General features: G+C 52.4%; 1 protein-coding gene and 1 pseudogene across 2 annotated transcripts; one reads left to right on the forward strand and one right to left on the reverse strand.

Annotated features, from left to right (window-relative positions):
* Positions 1 to 290: 290 nt before the first annotated feature.
* On the reverse strand, positions 291 to 14,141 carry TNNI1 (troponin I1, slow skeletal type). Of its 2 annotated transcripts, none has more exons than XM_077985388.1 (9): positions 13,796 to 14,141; positions 13,445 to 13,498; positions 9,246 to 9,275; positions 6,665 to 6,706; positions 5,967 to 6,098; positions 4,449 to 4,538; positions 2,771 to 2,947; positions 1,742 to 1,851; positions 291 to 672 (listed from the first exon to the last, which is right to left on the reverse strand). In XM_077985388.1, exons 1-8 carry the CDS (start codon positions 13,976 to 13,978, stop codon positions 1,744 to 1,746), a joined length of 816 nt encoding a protein of 271 aa, XP_077841514.1. In that variant the 5' UTR covers positions 13,979 to 14,141; the 3' UTR covers positions 291 to 672; positions 1,742 to 1,743.
* Positions 14,142 to 20,432: 6,291 nt separating this feature from the next.
* Positions 20,433 to 20,940, forward strand: LOC114679685 (peptidyl-prolyl cis-trans isomerase NIMA-interacting 4 pseudogene; annotated as a pseudogene).
* The last annotated feature ends 209 nt before the right edge of the window (positions 20,941 to 21,149 follow it).

A 21,149-nucleotide genomic window follows, 5' to 3' on the forward strand; every position in this document is an offset into this window, starting at 1 on the left:
GAAGCCTCTTCTGATGGCCAGAGTCAGGGGCAGGACGGGGTCAGTTCTCGGAGATCAGGGCTCTGGTGAGCTGAGCATCCTGGGTGGTGAGTGTGTGCTGTGTGACATCACAGGGACTCGGCAGAAGGGGCCCCAGGGGACCCTGGCAAGCAGCCACCAATTCCTTAGCCCTCCCTTCAGATCCTGGACTGTGGACTGCAGACAGGCTGACTGGAGCCCAGCACAGCCCTCTCTTCACAAGCCCCAAGTCTTCCCTTTCTTCTCCGTGCTCACAGTCAGAGCTGCAGAAATGACCAGGAAACTGGGTTTTTAATGAAGATGGCTGTGGACACTGTACACACATAGAAGGGGTGTGGCACAGGGCTAGAGGAAAGGTGCTCTCACTCCCTCCTCGTCCTTCACCTGTTACACCACAGGGTAGCTGGGAAGCCCCAAGTGCCTCATGGATGGGTGGGAGCCCACCCTGCTGGGGTGAGGTCTTCAGACACTCTCGTTTGTCCTGCCTCTTGGATATCTCTTTAATCCCAGTTCCAGAGGAGGGCATGCAGGCTGGAGGGAAGAAGTGAGGGGGGAGGTGGGAAGGGATGCTCCAGACACGGGCAGAGAAGTGAGTGAGCTGGGTTGGAGAAGAAGCATGAAGCAGGAGCTCAGAGCGCAGCACAGCAAGCTGGCCTGTAGGGACAAAGAGGCGAAGCCATCAGTTCCCAGGGACCTGTGTGCAGTGCATGAATCCCTGACTTACCTACAGCACATGCAGTCTCCAGGGCTTCTCACCCCTAGCGCACCCCTGGCTGGATCTTCATTCATAGGGGCTCCTACAAGACCTCAGCTTCTCAGCCCACAGGCACAGTTTCTCCCCTTTTGGGACCCCTCACACTGCTCCTCCGCACTGCGGCCCTCAGCTCTTACCTGGCCTTGCCATGCTACTCTGTGGGTGGTTAATTCCCACCTCCATGCTTCTGTTGCACCATCAGCCCTTTAACGTGCCCTTCCCTTTATCAGCTAACACTTGCCCATCACGTCCTCAGAGAGCTCCTCCTCTCCAGAAAGCCTGCTCCGACCAGTGCTATCCGGTGGATGCCTGCCCTATTGCACATTCTCTCAGCACTTCCACAGACGGTTTTATGTGGCCTGATTTCCTTGCTTGGCCCAGTTTCTCCAGCTTTTTCCTCAGAGAGTGGGAAGTGTTAGCTTCTCTGAGTGGTAGCTCCTTGGGAACAGGTACTGTGAGTGCTGGGTACTTCGCAGGGAGCACAAATAAAGGACATCACCAGGAGGTATTTAAAAGAGCATAGATTCTCAGAAAGTCAGAGATGAAGGGACCCCAAGGATCCTCTAACCTAGTGGTTCTGAAACTCTCCATGTGCATCAGAATCACCTGGAAGGCTGGTCTCACCCCAGAGTTTCCAATTTAGTGGACCTGGGGTGGGGGGTGATCATTTGCATCCCAGGTGATGTAGATGCTGCTGGTCCCGGGACCACACCTGGAGAACCACTGATTTAACACAGCCCCCAATTTCATAGAGGAGGGGAACAAAAAGGGCCCCCAAACAGAAATGACATGCCCAAGGTATCACGGTGCTGGAGCCAGGACTGAGCCCAGGAGAGCCGACTCAAATCAGTCTTATCAGTGCCTTTGTCCCTGCACCACACTGAGTACAACCTGCCTGCCCATCGTGGACTCCCTCATTATCCTCTAGACTCTGATGGACCCCAGAGAAGGGAGCTGATCTCTAGGTACCTCTATTGTGAGGTCGGAGACTTGGCAGCATCAAACATCTTCTTCCGGCCTTCCATGCCAGACATGGCCTCCACATTCTTCCTCCAGTCACCCACCTCCACAGGCCGCTCCTGTGGACAAGTGGCACACACATCAGGGACTTACCAGGCTGGATGCCCCCCCCCAGCTCAAGAGAAGTTGGGTGATAGAAAACCAGTCTCCTCAGATGATAAGAAATCCCAATGCCCCTCCCCAGCTGTTTAAGTCCTAGGACTCAGCCAGGCAGGTGGACACGGGCCAAGCCGAGGCCCCACAGGAAGCTGTGTGGCTTGGGAGCACTGGGTGATAGTGGCAGCTACGGGGCTAGTTCCCACCTCAATGCACCTGAGCAAAACCTCCTCCCAGGCCCCATGCCACCCTCCTGGTCTGGCACTCTGCAGGCTCAAGGCCACCTCTTCCAAGAAGCCTTCCCCTGCGAATGTGACTGCTTTTCCATTTCCTCAGTATACTGCCTGGCTTATCTCTTGTCCTCTGAAGCTTCTTGGGCCAGAGACTATGTTCCTGTCATCCCTGTTCCTTACAGAGCCTATCAATTTGGGGCACATATACTGTGAGTTCAACCAACTTTGAATAATTTGTTGCTGGGTGGTTGAACTCAGTTCTCTAACGTCTGTGCTTGTGTGTGGCTATCACCAAGATGAGCTGCTGTCTCCTTTCCCTGTGGTGACCAGGCAGTCACCTCCAACATTACCCTATATCTCCACGTTCTCTTCACACTGGGAACAAGATTTTTGCTTCATGTCTCAGTCTGGGGTCTAGCTTTCTTTATGTCCTAGTTTCTTCATCAGACTGGGAACAGCCTGAAGGAAGGGAGCAAGTCTTCTTTCTTTCTTCCCACACTGGTCTTCCAAAACATTCTAGAACATTCTCTCTGTCAAGCTGACTGGCCTCCAACAGGAGCTCCTGGGCCTGCCTGAGGCCATGTGAGGGGTTGACAAGGGGAAAGCTGGTAGGGAAGAGGGTGGAAGGTTCTGAGGAAAGGGACCTCACCTTCTCTGTGTCTTCCTTCTTCACAGACTTGAGGTTGGCCCGCAGATCCATGGACACCTTGTGCTTGGAACCCAGCAGGGCCCGGAGCATGGCGTCAGCCGAGACACGGACCCGACGCAGGGGCGGGCGCTTGAACTTCCCACGGAGGTCCATCACCTTCAGCTTCAGGTCCTTAATCTGCAGGTGAGAAGCACCCGGGGCTCACTGGAGAGGGAGCTAGCCACAGGGCACCCTTCCTAAGGACCTCAGATTGCTAGGGTTCCAGCCAGAGATACACCTTAATTTGTCCACCCTTGAAGCCAGACCTATCAGCAGTCACCAGCCTTTTCGTCACCAGGGACTGGTTTTGTGGAAGACGCTTTTTCCACGGAGAGGTGGTGGGGTGGTTTCAGGATGAAACTGTTCCACCTCAGACCATCAGGCATGAGTTTGATTCTCATAAGGAGTGTGCAAGCTAGATTCCTCACGTGCACAGTTCACAATAGGGTTCACACTCCTGTGAGAATCTAATGCCACTGCTGATCTGACAGGAGGCAGAGCTCGGGTGGGAATGCTCACTCACCCACTGCTCACCTCCTGCTGTGCAGCCCAGTTCCTAACAGGCCACGGATTAGTACTGGTCCACAGCCCAAGAGTTGGAGACCCTGCTCTAGGACAGTCAGACCCACCCACCCCTTTGCAAATAGCCACTGCACATTTGCTGATAAATGGATAGTTAATCAGATAGATAAAGCCTATTAGCCATTGCTAATACTGTAACCTTGAATAAAAGGGGTAGCTCCACCAGACTGAGACTTGTATGGTTTGGAAGCCCTATTTGGAGTGCAGGGTTGCTTCCTTTTGTTCCTGTAGCCTCATCCCTGCTTCTAACTTATTCCTCCCCAGTGAGCCTTCAAAGCAGCTCACAGCCTTGGTCCAGCAGGGTGATAAACTTCCAGGTCCTAGACCCCTGGAGGAATTTCCAGGGTGTGATCTCTAGAGGGAATTCTTAGGAGCTTGATGACCCCACATATCATTCCCGGTGGGCAGAAGTGGGAAGGAGGGAAGTGACTTGTGCTACCTCCCTGCCCCCTCCTCACTGCTTGGACACATGACCCAAAGGAGCCCTGTCCTTCCCTGTTCTGCCCCACCCCACTGGAGCAGGGTCTGGATGGAGTTAATCCTCCCACACTCCATGCTAAGGGAGCACAGAGTACCGAAGTGGGAGCCAGAGACCAGCACTGGTCCCAGGACCACCACTGTGCAACCTAGGACAAGTCCTTGGCCTCTCTGATCCTGAGTGTTCTCCTCTGCAAGGTGCAAATAGCCCCTACTTCATCCACAGGCCTATAGGGAGGATCAAAGGCTATAACACACATGAAAGCACTTCACAAAGGTAAGACGTTATTAACAGGCATATGATTATTTGTGTGGGTGGATAAAGAGAGTGGCTTCTGTTAGGCTGATGAGCCCACATGGCAGGTAGGGAGGAAGTTTGTACTTTTCATGTGTGATTATCCACTCTGCCCATCTCCAGATCTCCAGCCCTATGGGGCTAGGGCAGAGAAACCAAAGGTTCCTGCTTAAGTGGCCCCTTCCAGGCCCTGTGGAAGGAGGGGACCTCCCATGGCTGCTGCATCCGTGCCCATGCCCCTGCCTAGCCCACCCTGGCCATGCCCCTTCCCTTCCTTAGACTCACCTCCCTGGTGTTGTGGAGACATTTGGCCTCAATGTCGTATCGCTCCTCATCCACCACCTCTACCTTGGCATGCAGCTCCCGGCACAGGTCCTGGGGGCGGCAGATGGATCAGGCAGGCGCGAAGAAGAGCAGAACAAAGCCATCAGTTTCCAGCCCTTGACCCTCTCCCCAGCCCCTTTGCAAGACCTGGGATCCAGAGAGGAGCTGACAGTTTCCTCCACTCTGAGGCTCATGACAGGCAATAGCTCAAAGGGTATGCCCTCTGTTCTCCTGTCTATATGTCATGCTTTCTTAAAAACAGTATTCCTTTGCTTGAACCCAGGAGGCAGAGGTTGCAATGAGCTAAGATCACACCACTGCACTCCAGCCTGGCGACAGAGTGAGACTCCATCTCAAAAAAAAAAAAAAAAAAACCCAACACCACCACCACCAACAACAAAACAGTATTCTTGGCTGGGCATGGTGGCTCATCCCTGTAATCCCAGCACTTTGGGAGGCCAAGACGGGTGGATCACCTGAGGTCAGGAGTTCAAGACCAGCCTGACCAATATGGTGAAACCCCGTCTCTATTAAAACTACAAAAATTAGCCAGGCATGGTGGCACACACCTGTAGTCCCAGCTACTCAGGAGGCTGAGACAGGAGAATGGCTTGAACATGGGAAGTGGAGGTTGCAGTGAGCCGAGATTACGCCATTGCACTCCAGCCTGGGCAACAGAGTGAGACTCTGTCTCAAAAAAAAAAGTATTCTTTCATCATGGCTTATTGCAGCCTCAACCTCCTGGGCTCAAGTGATCCTCCCATCTCATTGTTTTAACTTTTTATAGAGACAAGGTCTCACTTTCACTATGTTGCCCAGGCTGGTCTCAAACTCCGGGGTTCAAGTGATTCTCCTGCCTCAGCCTCTCAAAATGCTAGGGTCACAGGCATGAGCCACTGTGCCCAGCAAAATAAAATAGTTTTCTTATGATTAATGTTTTAATTTTAGACATTTTGAAAACTATGTATTAAACATAATACAAAAATAATAAAAATTAAAATACCTAGTGATGCCACCACCCAGGGATACTTAGTAACATTTTGATGTATTTCCTTCCAGTCTCTTTTCTCTGTAATCACTGGCATTTAAATAATTTCCCAGTGTTCTGAAAACGTTAAAGACCAAGCTCTAAGAAAGGATAGACAAGTCCTTGGAGAAGTGGGGCTTCTCCAAACCCTGGCTGCCTCCCCATTCCATGCCATCACCCTGACTGCTTGTGAAACTGGGCCCCTGGCTCCGCCCAGCCCAGGCAAGTGACGCCTCCCCTCTAAGGCTCAGTTCAGTGCCTGTAAAATGGAATCTAATGTTCCTACCTCACAGGTGGTTGTGAAGATTAAATGAGACCATGGAAGTCAGGGGTGCCCTGTAAATTATGGAACCTTGAGCTAGTGTTAGTTCAGGCTCTTGCCGCCTGGTCCCTGGAGCCACCCACATAGTGCCTCCAACCCCATCCTGCCCTGCCGCACCTGCTGGGCTCACCTGCAGGGCACTGAGGGACAGGCCACGCGTCTGCAGTGTGGGGATGCGCTCTGCCAGGTAGCGCACCTTCTCAGCCTCGCGCTCCTCATGCTCCTGCTCCCAGCATTCCTTGGCCTTGGCCAGCATCAGGCTCTGGACAGAACAAACCTGCTGAGCTGGGGGCCTCGCATCTCCCACCCGGCATCAGGGAATGAGGCGAGGACAGCCCCAGGCTGGGCCAACTCTGAGACCACCGTCCAGTGTAGAAGTGTATGCAGCGGCCACGGACAGGCTGTGCGTGAGGGTACACCAAGTGGCCACACACAATGTTCCTGGAGTCCTGGAACTTGTTTTCCCCTGACAGTCTTCCTCTTACCCACTTACTGTCTGTTTTGACTCACAAAGCTCCAAAGAGAAAAACACATACGAGAATAAAGGAAGTCTCTCTGCCTGCACGAGTAGCTTCCCACTCTGAAGCTGGTCACCACCTACTCTAGGGACCCCAGGCGGGTGCCAGGATCCATACTCGAGGATCCCACCCACTGACCACCTGAGCCTGGCACTGGCTCCAGCAATGCTGGACTCCTTCTGCCCCTCATCATCCTCACTCTGGCCTCCTTCCTTTCTCCTTTCCGTAACCCTCCACATCCCTTCAGAGTCGGCTCTCTGCCCCTCTGCCTCCCACTGGGCATCCCCCTGCAGCCAGCCCCCAGCCTCACCTTCAGCAAGAGTTTGCGGGAGGCAGTGATCTTGGGTTTTCTCTGTGAGCAAGAAGAGAGAGAGACAGGTGGTGAAGCAGAGGCTGCAGAACTGGAATTCTGGTCTAGGCCAAGACAAGTGCCAGCTAGGGTTCTCTGTCTTTATCCAGAATCCTCTGCTCACCCTGTGGTGCCTTAAAAGCTCATCTTTGTGATTTAACCCCTGCAGTTCAGACAAGGCTGCAGTCAGCTACCTTGACCTAGGGGCTGAAGCCTTAACTTCCCACTCTGATTCTGCTGCTGCTGAAATCTTCTAAGATACTATGAGGGTCACATGGCTTCTACAGGCACCTCTTTCCTCATCTGTAAATAAGGATATTATGACCCCCCCTTGCTTAGTTCACAGAGTTATTGCAGATGAAATGAGATCATGGATGTGCAAATCCTTTGAAAAGCATAAAAGCTATGTATGTTTTCACACTCCAGGTAGTAATACAGCAATACCTTGATGATCTATCATGCTGCATAAATAAGCTGTGAATTTCCCAAATAAATTAAATGTATCTATGTAGACCTCAAAACTTTTAAAAATGTTAACATTACCCATACAAATATTTCTAAGATATAAAACCACTGTTTTATCTTCTTATCAAAAATCCTAAACATGTTGTTGCTTACTAGTCCTAGCCCTGTGACAGTGGTGCCTCAGGGGTGGCAAAGGTGAGTAGGGCTGCTTGGCCCCCAACTAATGAGACTGTGATGCCTTTCGAGCACTAGTATCTCTTCCGGGCCATAGGTGGTCACTTCTCATTGCCAGCAGGAAGCATCCTACCTAGACTTAATGTGCTGCAAGCTGGGAGAGCATGGCTCTCCAATGTTATTCCAGGGTGTAAAGTAGAAGTGATTAGGCTTTGAGAGGGAAGTTCTCATGAGAGACAATGGATGAGTTTCAGCAAATGGAATGTGTAACTTCTATTCTGACTGTTCAGAGTGGTTTGTTTGTCTTTTCCTCTCCTAAAGATTTTTGTTACATTTCAGATAAGTGTGATTTCAAAAGAAAGAGCCTATGACTCTAAGCATTACCTCCACAGTTTACACACCGTAATGTACACATGGCAAATGTTTTACTGCTATCTTGTTTCCCCACCACTTGGTGAGTGAGCTGATGGTCACCTCATCTGACCATCAGTCAGTGAGGACTCACTTTAATACGAGCCTTAGCAAAACTTCAACATTCATATGAATGTTCAAAAGTAACATTTTCAATTCTTTCCGAGAATCTCTGTGCCAAATGTCCCCTCCATCAATACCGCTAATTCGCACTGTTGCCATCCCTGAGTCCCCATTCCTATCCCTGCCATCCCCATCCTTGGACTGTATATAGGCTGTGATCTCAGCAGCCTGTTAAGTCTGGAGTGTATAGAATGGCCAGTGTCAGGATTATCTAACACCTGAGGGATTTAAGGACATCTCTTTGCTCCTCGCTCAATGTTCAGCCACTGGGCAAGAGTGGAATAACCCAATGACTATCCCTTACCCCTCAAATATAGCTTTGCACAGGATCAGCTTTGCATGGAATAGGGTGGTCCCCCCAGGACTGGACCAGCTCTCAGAGTGGGTGAGGAAGAGCTTGTGCTCAGCAAAGATGCAGAGTCACACCCAGCCCTGCTGCAGTACCAGTCCCAGGACAACCTTCCAGTGACATTGTACACTGGCACAGCAACTCCCTGGACACTAGGAAACCCCACATCCAGAATCTTCGCCTGATGTTTCCATCTCCTGGGAATTTGTTCAGCCACTAAATACCCTACACCTCCCAGACTCCCACCAGGGCTTAATACAAGCTCTCCCCTCTCCTCAGATGCCAACCCCACCTTCCCACCTTTACCAGTCAGAAGAGTTAACCAGGACAGAGATACCCCAAATACCACTTACCTCGCTTCAGGCATCCATCACAGGAAGGACAGGGAAAGAGCAGAACACAGAGTGAGTATGAACAATGAGGATTACATGTGCGGCCGCAGAACCTCGCAGACCAGCTTGGGGAAGGAGGGGGCCGCTGACAACAGTGAGCCAGAGAGTCATCAGGCATCAGGCAGAGGGAGAAGTTCGAGGTTCCGGCAGAACAGAATAAAAACTCAACAGCCCTTTGAACTACCGGGCATTCTTATTGGGAGGTACTGGGCATGGTAAGTTGGGGAGAAGTGGTGGAAGGGGAGGGAAGCCTTAGGGTAGGGTTCCAGTAACATGAAAGCATCCATCCATGGGTGTGTGGGTAAATTCCCAAAGCTTTGTTCACCTACTGTGTCAGTGTTAAGTGGTGGCCTGGTACACGCAATTCACGTGTTAGATCAAGACAGGAAAACTCTGAGGCACAGGCCAAAAAGGCGCTCCCAGGGCAACCTGAGAGTGAGTTCTGCTCAATGGCTGGGAGGACACAGGCAGCACGGGGCAGACCATCAAGTGCTGTCCCTGTTTGAGGACCTGGTCTCTTAGGGGAAAGCTTTGGGGGTTGAAAACACGGTGCCTCCACTGTGGGGCTGAAGTCTGTGGCAAAGGGACTTGCCTTCCTGGGGCCCCAGATGGCAGTGAGACTACTTACACTTCCGGCATGGTGGCAGTGGGACAGCACCTGGGGGCACAGAGGAACAGTTCATGAGGGAAAGTAGAAACCCCTGCCCCCAACCCAGCTGCGCCTTGGGAGCCCAGCCTAGGAGACAGAGTCAGAATACAAAAGGAAGAAATCAGACACACTGGATTCCAGCAGGTCAAGATGGGACAGGGTTGCAGGGCAGGGGTCAGCCAACTACAGCTCAGAAGCCTAACCTGGCCCCCCGCCTGTTTTTACTTAAAGAGTTGCAAGATTTTTTTTTTTTTTTTAAGAATTTGCAACAGAAACCTTATGTGAGCTACAAAGCTATCTGGACCTTTCCAGATAAAGCTTGCTAAGCCCGGTGGAGAACAGAATGGAGTCCATAGGAAATATGCTTGGAAAGTGAGAGCAGCCAGGCACAGTGGCTCATGCCTGTAATCCCAGCACTTTGGGAGTCCGAAGTGGGCAGATCATGAGATCAGGAGTTCAAGACCAGCCTGGCCAATATGGTGAAACCCCATCTCTACTAATAATACAAAAATTAGCGAGCGTGGTGGTGCACGCCTGTAATCCCAGCTACTCAGGAGGCTGAGGCAGAAGAATTGCTTGAACCCAGGAGGCGGAGGTTGCAGTGAGCCGAGATCGTGCCACTGCACTCCAGCCTGGGTGACAGAATGAGTCTCCTTCTCAAAAAAAAAAAAAAAAATTGAGATTGTAGCTCACTCTTGAGGGCCTTGAAGGACAGGCTGAGTTTAGATTTTATCCTGTGGATTAAGAGTGGTCATTGAGGCCGGGCGCGGTGGCTCAAGCCTGTAATCCCAGCATTTTGGGAGGCCGAGACGGGCGGATCACGAGGTCAGGAGATCGAGACCATCCTGGCTAACACGGTGAAACCCCGTCTCTACTAAAAATATAAAAAAATAAGCCGGGCGAGGTGGCGGGCGCCTGTAGTCCCAGCTACACGGGAGGCTGAGGCAGGAGAATGGCGGGAACCCGGGAGGCGGAGCTTGCAGTGAGCTGAGATCCGGCCACAGCACTCCAGCCTGGGCGACAGAGCGAGACTCAGTCTCAAAAAAAAAAAAAAAAGAGTGGTCATTGAAAGGCTCAGAGAGAGGAAGGCCTGGAAAGTGAATGAGCAGAGTGGATGCTGGAATACGGGTAGCTGCTATGTGGCACAACTCCATCCACAGATGGTAATACAACTGGCACCCCCAGGGTGGGGCAGTGAGAGGCCCTGAGTGGGGGAGGATAAGCCGCGAGGCAGGGCAAATCCTGTGTTCACCCAAATCTGTCTTTCCCCATTCTGGGTTGGTTTTCCTCTCTGCAAAATTAGGGGTTAAATCAGTGGGTTTCCACTTGATGTTTATTATTAATTAATATTAATTAATTAAAATAATATTTAATTAATTTTATTTGGTTGAATCCTTTGTTCTAACCAAATCTTACTTGGAAGTAAAATAAATCCAATCAGTATAAGCAACATGGCATTTTGCCTATCAGAAGGTGGAGGGTGGGAGGAGGGAGAGGATCAGGAAAAATAACTAATGGATACGTCTCTCATATCTGAGTGATGAAATAATTGATACAACAAACCTCCATGACACATGTTTACCTGTGTAACAAACCTGCACATCCTGCACATGTACTCCTGAATTTAAAAATCAAACAAACAAAAAGAGCCAAATGGCACTGGTTGAAGGGGGTTACCATAGCAGCCCTGTGGTCTTCTGTGAGGATACTTGGCCATGGAGCACAATTTGAAGCCCCCTGACCAGGTGATCCTGAGGCCCAGGCCAAAGAGGGGGTCCATGAGGCTGCAGAGGGAGATGTTCCAAAGCCAGACATAATTCACCATCTTGCCTGGGCCTGGACACAGAGCATTCCAATGCCAGAGGAGGGAGGGACTGTGCAAAAGCTCAGGGAAACGAAGGGGACAGCTGAGGTGAGGAGCAGGTGTGCAGGGGCGCACAGAAACTCTGAGCCAGGCTGTGAGGTAAAGGGTGGGAGAGCCCAGTGTGTGTGTGGAGGGGAGGGCAGGCATGGAGCTCAGGGTCAGGAGTGTGGACTTGGTTCAAGAACCTGGTTGTGGGGTCTGGGAGGCAGGGAATTAAAGTACACTTGCAAAGTGCCTGCCAATAATTTCATCCCAGACCCACCCCTTCCTCTGCCCTAATTCTCTCCTTTCACTTTGTGCCCATGAAGCACTGTCCCAGCCCCAGTGAACATGCTTTGGCTACCTCCCCTGAATCTACCAGTGGATCAGAAAGCCTTCTGGGCCTCCCTCCACCTCTGCCTCCACCTCTGCCTCCACCACCAGGGGAGGGGAAGGCTCGGGTGGAGGAGATGGAGGGGTAGTGTGACCCCAGAGTCTCAGCTGTCATGCTGGGGTACAGAGGGAGGGGTATGGAGACAATCCATGAATTCCTGAGATGCTTGGCTGGAATTAGATTTTATAGGCAGCTGCTTATTCTGAGGGCTCTGCTTCTCCAAAGATGCTGAGGAAATCCAAAGGAAACACCAGCTGGCGAAGAGCCACCTCCAGGCCCCTCTGTCCATCATCAGCCTCCAGGAATGCCAGTGTCCAGAGGGCACCAGGTCTGTGTCTGTCTCCCTGGGATGTGCCTTGTCCTTGGTGGGCATTTGGCAGTGATCATGCCTCCCTCTCTCCCTCAGAGAGCCAACTGTCCCCAGTGTGGGGCCCTACCTGCCAAGGCCAATTTGCACCTCATGCCAAGCTCTGGGACCTGCCCCCAGCCTGCCTCACTGACAAATGCCAGACCAAGGGGTCCCACGTCAGGCAAGAGGCCTCAGCCTGTGCTCTGACACCCACCAGACGGGGGCCCTTGCCAGGCTCTGTGGAAGTCAAGCAAGGACTGATAAGTCAGGATGTAGATAGCACGGGAAGGCTTGGAGAGCCAGGATTCCATCTCCTCCACAAGTAGCAAGCAAGGAGATAATGAGAAAATCCTCCACCCACGGGAGGGAGCAAAGAGTCTCTGGTGGTTGCCTCAGAGCTGGGCTTTCCCTTTCTTGAGGCTCTGCAGCATGGCAGGGACTATCAACTAGACTATGAGATTAAGTCTGTGTGTGTAAATGTGTGTAAGTGACTGTGTGTGAGAGTGTGTGTGTATATATAGGGGAAAGAACTGATCTCTGCACACCCAATGATCACATCCACAAGTATCTAGTTAGGCTCATGTGCTTCCCCCTACTCCCCACCCCCTGACCTTGGAACCCCATTCAAGGGCATCCCTGTCTTCCTTGCCTGACGGTTAACACTCCCAAGCCCATGGTGCTGGGCTGCCTACCACACACCATACCCCCATCTTGAGCTCTGAACAGCAAAGCCTAATCTCAGAGTTGCTGTGGGACTGTGACTCCCAAACCCGGTGGTAGGTGCTGCCTTCAGCCCTCACCCAAGTCAGGGACTGCCACATGGCCTCCTGCCCCAAGCCTTGGGTTGCCCTGTGGATACTGCCCTGGCGTATGTGTTCACTGGCTCTTGTGCCTCAACCCAAAATGCTGCCACCATTGCCTTCCTCCAAGAGGACCCCCAGTATCTACTGCTGCTCCTCAGAGCCAGGAGCTCTGAGCAGGAGCGGTCAAGAAGGGTTGCCGGTCTGCCCTCCCCTGCTCTTGTGCTGCAGTACAGAGGGATGGGCAAAGGGAGCTAACAGCGTCGCTCAAAGACAAAGAACACAGAAGCAAGATAGTTTCCTTGCTCAGCAGGGGGCTCTGGCCCTGCCTTCTACGCTCCCTGGGAGTCCTGCACGCCAGGCACCCTCCTTCTCTTCCGCTGCAGGTATTGCTGACTTTGAGCGCTCACCCAGCTCTCTGATCCCAGGGCCACCCCTTCCCCTGGGTGCACTATCCCTCCCACACCCTGCTGGGCATCCTGTGTGAAAACGTCATCCCTTAGGCAGCCTTGGGGCTCCTAAGGAACCTCATGGAAGATTCTTCTCCTTGCTCCCAGCTTCCAAATAGCCAGGAAAAGTTTTCACCTCTCACAACAGTTTTGCAAGAGATAGGCCATTCTGTGGGACAAAATGCTGTGGGAGTATTTTAGGAATGTTCTACCAACAAACCAACTGTACAGGCAAGAAACGGTTTTCTCCAGCTCCAAGACCTCGCTTTCTCCTTAAACAAAAGCCCCAGGTTCTCTGCCTGGGATCAACCTAGATCTGAAGTCCTGGGCTGTAGGCGCTTACCTTGTTCAGTCCTCGTGGAGCTGGGCTGGCCTGTGCCTCGCTGTAGACCGCAGACTGTGAGGGGCAGAGCCGAGGGGAGGCTATGAAAACTGTAGCCAGCAGCAACTGGCCGGTAAAAATAGAACAGACCCACTGCCCCCTCCTGCTGCCCCTCCTCCCTTCCACCCCTCCCACCACACACACACACACACACACACACACACACACACACACGCACACCTCACAGGGCAGATGCGTGCTGAGATGCACACAACAGTCACACAGGCCGAAAGCCACGCGAGTTTGTGGCTCAGGAGCAGAGGCAAATTCTGTGCACATAGGTGCCACCGATTGAGTGAAACCAGCACCCACCTGGGGAGACTCAAGCTGCAGAAAGGGAAAGAACGAACAGCCAGACCAGGTGTGGGGACTGAACAGAGATGGGACCGGAGGGGGAATGAGGGAGAGCAAGGGGCCACAGGGAAGGCCCAGAAGGGCAAGTAGCAGCTGGGGGAAGAGGACCATTGGGCTAACCCTGCATCTCTTATAAGGCATTATGGAAATGAGGCCCCCAAACCCATGCTCCAAAAGCCCAAGAGGGCTAAAGACTCAATTTTCCGGGATTTTTCGGTGGCTCGGGTGCACGTGGGATAGGAGAGTGCCTGGCTGTGGGGAGTGATGTGAGCAGTGTTGCAGGCTGACCCCAGTGAGTGTTTCCAGGGCTGAGCAGAATGGCAGTGGCAGCAGGGCCCACCTTTTCCGCTCAGGGAGGTCTGAGGGTCTGCAGACACTCTGCATGCCACTCCAGGTGGGTTTCCTGGAATCTAGATTTCCTGGGTTCCAAAAAACACCCAAGTTTCATGCCAGGAACTCAGTGAGACTAATTCACCTCTCCCCTGCCCTAATCTTCATCTCCAGCCAGAAGCCAACAGATCCCAGGGGACTGGAGCCACAGGGGCTGCACCTGTTTACTGGGTATTTTTAGGACAGTTGATGAACACATAATACCCACCCTATAGTCAGAGAAAGACAATGCCTGCTATGTTAATCCTGTGGCTATTATAGTGTGTCATCTCATGGGTTGGGGCAGGACACTGACCCTCTCGGAGGCCAGAGAGAGGCCTCGCAAGCAGGAGGTTAGGGAGTCCCAGCCATGCTCCCCATTTGGAGAGGGAGAGAGTAATGGGCAGGGGTGTCCTAAGGAGACACAACCCAGTGCCCACAGAGGTAAAGGCCCTGCCCTTTCTACACCGACATTCTGCTGCCTAATAGAGGTTGCTCTAATTCTGTTCTGGTCGGGTCAACTTTGAGAAGCCTCTATGCGAGAAAGCTGCCAGGAAGAAAGGACAGGGTCTAGGGAGACATGGGGGTTGGGGGCATAGGATTCCAAGTGGAGAGGCTGGAATGGATAATGGAGGTGGACTCCAGCCAAGAGGATCAGCCAGAGGGAGCAGGAATTCAGGGCCTTTGCAGATAAGCCTACTGGAGTTTATTGCCTCAGCTTATTATAATTTACACAATAACTTTCCTTTTATTTATATACTTTTTTTTTTTTTTTTTTTTGAGACAGAGTCTCGCTCTGTCACCCAGGCTGGAGTACAGGGGCGTGATCTTGGCTCACTGCAACCTCTACCTAGTGGGTTCAAGTGATTCTCCTGCCTCAGCCTCCTGAGTAGCTGGGACTACAGGTGCGCCACCATGCTTGGCTATTTTTTGCATTTTTAGTAGAGACAGGGTTTCACTATGTTGGCCAGGCTGATCTCAAACTCCTGGCCTTGAGCGATGCACCTGCCTCGGGCTCCCAAAGTGCTGGGATTACAGACATGAGCTACCATGACCAGCCTATACAATAACTTTCTTAAAATACCTTGATATTCTCAAAAACTGAATTATCTGCATGAATTATCCTGCTTTTTGAAAAGGAAAAACAAAGAGCACAGGTCGATAAATAGAAGAACAAAGCAGGGTGAACACAAGCCAAGAAAGTAGGCAGCCAGATGTCCACAGCAAGATGTGGAGAACATAGCACAGCCAGGGGCCCTTCTTGGGCAGGAGCCACGGAGAATCTCAGACTCAGAGTTATTCATCTTCACACTCTGTTGGGCAGCATGGGGCCAGGACCCCTCACCCCAGTGTCCCAATTCCATCCCCACCATCCCTGCACACCACGTGGAATCCAGCCTCCAGCTCCCCCTCTGAGATCCACCATGACCTTCGGCCCCAGTTCACACACTGACTTCTCCAGCATCTCTCTCCTGTCACTCAAAGGTGGCCTTCAAAAGCAAGCATGCCATGCCCTGTTGTCCTTGCTCCTGAGCCCCATCTTCCTTCATGTATGGAGTGGGTGCAGAGCAGGCCACAATGATCCAGGCCGCCCACACCCAGCTGAGGGGCCGCCACTGGAGGTCTCAGCCCTGCAGCCCACTCACTGCCCCAACCAACTGCGCCTCCGCAGCCTTTCTCCTCCCGCCCTTGCCTACAGAAAAGGTCACCCCTTCTCAGTGCACATCTGCCCTGGGGCCAGGTTTCCTATTCTCCCTGCAGAGCAGGCACAGCTGTACCAGAGCTGAGGTTCTGTCTGACACAGATGCTCACTGGTCAGGGAGGACCCTTCCCAGACACAGAGCCAGAAAGAGTGCTCCTGGCCCTGGCCCTGGCCCCAGGCAGCACTGTTTGTGCTACGCTGAATAGTGGCCCTCATAGGTGCCTGGGCCCTAATGCAAATGTGAATCTGTTACCTTAGATGGCAAAGGGTCTTTGCAGATGTGATTACATTAAGACACTTGAGACAGGGAGATTATCCTGGATTATCTTGGTGGGCCCAATCTAATCGCAAGTGTCCTTCTCAGCTGAGTGAGTCATGAGAAGCAGGGTTGAGAGAAGGAAATGTGATGAAGGAAGCAGATGTCAGAAAAGATGCTATGCCGCTGGCCTTGACCATGGAGGGAGGTCATGAGCCAAGGAATGCAGGCAGCCTCTACAAGCCAAAAAAGGGACAGGGAACGGCTTCTCCCCTAAAGCCTGCAGGGGGAAGCAGGCCTCCCAACACCCTGCCTTGCAGCCCAGGGAGACTGACTTCAGACTTCTGCCCTCCAGAATGGTAAGATAATAAACTTGGGTTATTTGTGCTGACTTGTTACAGCAGCAATGAGAAGCTAATACATTCTTCAGTGCCTTGCTGGGCCCTGGACTTCATGGTTCCGGCTATGCTTGGGACTAGCCAGGAAAACGGTGATCCTGGGAGGGTCAGTGAAACAAACCAGCCCGGGTTTCAGAACAAGGCAGCCCTGAGGAAGAGTGGGCCAGAATCCAGCCCCACCAGGGCCTGCCTGGCCTTCCAGAAAGCCAGCTCTGATTTTGCCGAGAGCATCACAGGACACCAGAGCAGGAAGACTGTCCAGTCCAATCTGTGTGCCCGTGAGGAAACCCAGGCCCCCAGAGGGGAGGCCACAGGGTGAGGGGTCAGGTCTCCTAACTCCCAGCCCAGTGCTCTGTCATGCTGCCCACAAAGCAGAGACACTTCCCTAACCTTAACTTTAGCCCAATTCTAATCCTAACACTAACCCTCTTTTAACCCCAATATAATCCCTGTCCCTGTCTTTATCCCTAACCTACTAGAACCTTCACCTTCTTGCTCTCTACTCTCTTGCTTGGTTTACTGAGGTGACTGCTTGCCCTCTCAATCCATTCTGCACACAGCATGCAAAATGCTAAAACTGACCTTGTTCTAATTCCTAATCCAGCTTCATCTGCAAGCCCTACCCTAGACCACATGAGTTTCCCCTCCTGGCGTTGGCCCTAGCCTTATTGCAGGCCTTCTAGACACTAAGCTGAATTTAGGTTCACTGCAGAATTGACCCAGCTATGCAGCATCCTCTCTGAACCTTGGCTTCCTCATTTGTAAAATGGGTTAAGGGTGTGCAGAGACCTGAGGCTGAGCCTGACTTCCATGGGGTCCTCCTCCCTGGGACAAGGCTGGAGGCTTTCCCTTAGCCTCTTTTTCAAAATATTTTTTAATTTTTTATGGAGGTGGGGTCTCCTTACATTGCCTAGGTTGGTCTTGAACACCTGGGCACAAGCAAACCTCCTGTCTTGGCCTCCCAAAGTGCTGGGATTACAGTATGTCTGAGTGTGAGCCACCGTGTCTGAACCCCCTTAGCCTCTTTTAAAGTCCAGGAAGAGGCTGAGGCAAACTTGACAAGAATCCAGGCCTCAGGAGAATGGCCTCTGTGGTCAGTACCCTCTCAGATCTTCTGTGACTGCCCAGCTCAATGGAAATGGATGGAAGAATTGCCAGAAGGAGTGAGAACCAGAGCTGGCCAGATCGTGGGAGGAAGGGGCAAGTCCAAGAAAGAGGGACGGTGAGATGGGTGTCAGTGAGAGAAGGCCTGGAGGGATTTTCAGCCTCTAGTGCCACTGGCTTCCAGTGTCATCCTTGTCCCTCCCAGGGCTGGGGAGGCCACAGGGAAAGGGAAGGAAGTGTCTGGCCAGAGGAGCTAAGCCTTGTAAGGCTGTGGGTTGTGGAGTCAGGTCCCGCCACCTCAGAGGCTGACACCTGTCAGCCCTGGCTGCCCTGGCTTGGTTTGGGAAGCACAGAAGCCCAAATTAGCAAGTGACAAAGCCCAGACCATCTGTCTTCCCGGCGGCCCCTCCTGACACGGGCTCTCCCCCCACTACTCAGGGGCCTTCGCCTCAGTGACAGCCAACCCCACGCCCCTCCCCGCCTTCTCCACCCACCCCCTCTTAAGCCCATCATGGTTCCAAGGCCAGCTTTCTGTGACTGAGTTCTGAGAGGGGGCAGGGCTGGGGGCTGAGGAGACTAGAGCAGAAGGAACAAAGAAATCAAAAGGGTGTCACCCTCAATTTTTCACCACAAATCAGTCCCACATGAAAGTCTATGGCATTAGAGACATAGCATAGTGAGGTGAGTCAACACGCGACTTTGGAAGCAGACAGCTCTGCCACTCACCAGGAACACTCACTAGTGAAGCTTAGCAGTGTATCCCTCCAAGCCTCCACTTCCTCATCTGTAAAATGGGGGTAATAATGGTGCCCACCTGGGGGGTGGCTGTGAGGCTCCAATGAGGTATGTGCATAAAGGGCATTGCAAAGCCCTGGCCCAAGGCAAATGCTGAACAAATGTTGGTTCTTGGCATATAGTCCTCGAGGCCTCACACTACCATTCTGAGGTAGGCACTATTACTTACCCTACCATACCCATGAGGAAACAGGGTCACAGTGGTTTAGCAATCACCCAGGGTCCCACAGCAAGGACAAGACAGAGCTGAGAGCTGCACCCAGGTCTCTGTGCCAAAGTCCATGCTCCTGCACATAGTAAGTGTTCAGTAAACAGGGGCCGTCACTATGACTTTAATGTCCTCATCTTCAGCCAACACCATGGTTCCCACGGGAACTTGGAATGGACCAGTGTTGTGACTCCAAAGCTGCGTATAATTCATCCCAACATTAAAAACAATAAATGGGCTGAGCATGGTGGCTCGGGCCTGTAATCCCAGCACTTTGGGAGACTGAGGCAAGCAGATGGCTTGGGCTCAGGAGTTTGAGACCAGACTGGGTAACATGGCAAAAGCCCCGTTTCTACAAAGAATACAGAAATTAGCCGGGTGTGGTGGCACAAGCCTGTGCTCCTGGCTACTTGGGAGGCTGAAGTGGGAGGATTGCTTGAGCCAAGGAGGAGGTCAAGGCTACTATGAGCCGAGATCACATGCCGCTGTACGCCAGCCTGGGCAACAGAGTGAGACCCTGTCTCAAAGCAGAAAAAAAGTGTAAGTGATGGTTTGAATGACTGACTCTTGATGTACCTAATTGTGAGAGGTTTGGTTGTGTAGTAACAGATAATATTAGCCACGCTTTTTAGCATTGAGACACCAGGAGAGGAGGCTCTTCCCCTCCAGGGAGGCCTGGGTGGGGTTAGAGATGGGGTGAGTGGAAGTGAAGGAGAGGCAGGGCAGAGGGAAGAGGGTGAGGGTCTTGTGAGTCCCTGCAGGTCCCAGCACTGGGCAGGTGGCGGTGCATCTCTCACAGTCTACACACCTCCCCATGCCCCTGACCCCCTCCCACACCCACCACCCTCTGCCAAACCTGTTGCTTCACTTCTCTCTTGAACTACCTGCTCCTTGAGCTCAGCATTGCCTCACCCTGAATTCTCTTCTGGCCCATCTAGTTTCCCCCATCAGCCCAGTGCTAGGATGAAGGAGGAAGGCCCAAAGACCACCCCGCTCCCACCCCAGGTTCCTGCTTTCTGTGCTGCCACTGAGCCTCCACACCCTGAGCCTGGGACTGGCAGTGCCTTGACAGGTCCCCGCAAAACAGGCTGACTCTCCAGGAATCCCCATAATAAGTAGGTGGGGTTTGGGGCTAACTCTGTATGTCCAGGGATGGGGGGATGTGGAGGACAGTGATGGAGAGTGAGCTAGCAAATTGGGTGTAGACCCCTGCCTAGAAACTAATTATTTTCAAGCTGGCACATGAGCAGTTTGCAACCCTGGGAACTGGGACACCAGGTCAGTGTGTCTCTCTCCCAATTCTGCCCCATGCTACCCACTCACCAGGTTCCACCCAGCTCTGCTGCACAGGACTTTCTGTCTCTGATGCTCACTTGGTTCTAAGCATTGCATCCCCTGTGTTTTTGGGTGCACAGTTCTACCTTCCCTCTGAAAAGGCTGTCCCTGGGGCAGCGGATGGGGCTTCCCGCCTCCATCTGTTCACTCCAGACCCAGCATGGTGTGTAGCGGAACAGGCCCCTGCCCACTCCCCCACCCACCCCAGTAGTTTTCAAACCCTTATAGGGCATCTGAATTTTGGGGAGGGCTTGTTAAAACACAGATTCTGGGCCTCACCTCCCAAAGTTTCTGATTCAGCAGGTCTGGGGTAAAGCCCAGAAATTTGCATTTCTAACTATTTCTCAGGTGATGCTGACGCTGCTGGCCTGGGGACCTCCCTTTAAGAACCACTTAGGCAGTTGAGACTTCAACAGCAAATTTCCACGATGCCACCCAAAGGAACAAGTGGTTCTGGAAAAGGGGAAAGTGGGAGCAACCTCTGGGAGTGACAGTGCTGGCAAGAAGGCTCAGGGTCCCAAAGGCGGTGGCAAGGCAGCTAAGGTCAGATACATTCTGTGTAAAAAACATGGCAAAATCATGGCAGTCATGGAAAAGTTAAAGTCTGGGATAAGATTCAATGAAGTGGCCTCACAATATAGTGAAGCTAAAGCCAGGCAAGGGGGCGACTTGGGTTGGATGATGAGGGTCCATGGTGGGGCCATTGCAGGAAGCAGCATTTGTCTTGTCTGTAAGTGGGATGGAGAAGCCTGTGAAGCATCCACCAGTTAAGACAAACTTTGGATATCATATTATTATGGTTGAAGGAAGAAAATAAAATAATATGAAAGACTGAAAAAAAAAACCCTAAAAGCACCCCTTCTAGCCAGACCCAACACTTTAGTCTGTGCTCACTCCTCAGCGGGGCCCCTGAACTGGGCATAGGCAGCCCCGGTCCTGGTCCATCCCCCATGCTGCCCTCCCCACCCTACGCTTCAGACCCAGAGAACTCTGGAGCCCCCCAAACACCCCTTACCAGGCATCAACCCAGGCCCTGGGGTACAATGATGAACCTTGGCTCCTGTCCCCACCACTGTCCTCAACATGGTGCCGGCCTCGTGGATGGCTCGGGCAGCTGGACACAGCCCCTCGATGTTCCTGATCCC

Source organism: Macaca mulatta, chromosome 1, assembly GCF_049350105.2.
Source record: "Macaca mulatta isolate MMU2019108-1 chromosome 1, T2T-MMU8v2.0, whole genome shotgun sequence".
Taxonomy (NCBI): domain Eukaryota; kingdom Metazoa; phylum Chordata; class Mammalia; order Primates; family Cercopithecidae; genus Macaca; species Macaca mulatta.

What these genes read in the sequence shown, in the direction of transcription:
- TNNI1 (XM_077985388.1), bottom strand. Translation starts at nt 13,978, where the DNA reads ATGCCTTATAAGAGATGCAGGGTTAGCCCAATGGTCCTCTTCCCCCAG. An exon ending in TGTCCCTCAGTGCCCTGCAG is followed by an intron (nt 4,539 to 5,966) that starts GTGAGCCCAGCA and finishes TGCCGCCCCCAG; the next exon opens with GACCTGTGCCGGGAGCTGCA. An exon ending in AGAAGGAAGACACAGAGAAG is followed by an intron (nt 1,852 to 2,770) that starts GTGAGGTCCCTT and finishes ACTTGTCCACAG; the next exon opens with GAGCGGCCTGTGGAGGTGGG.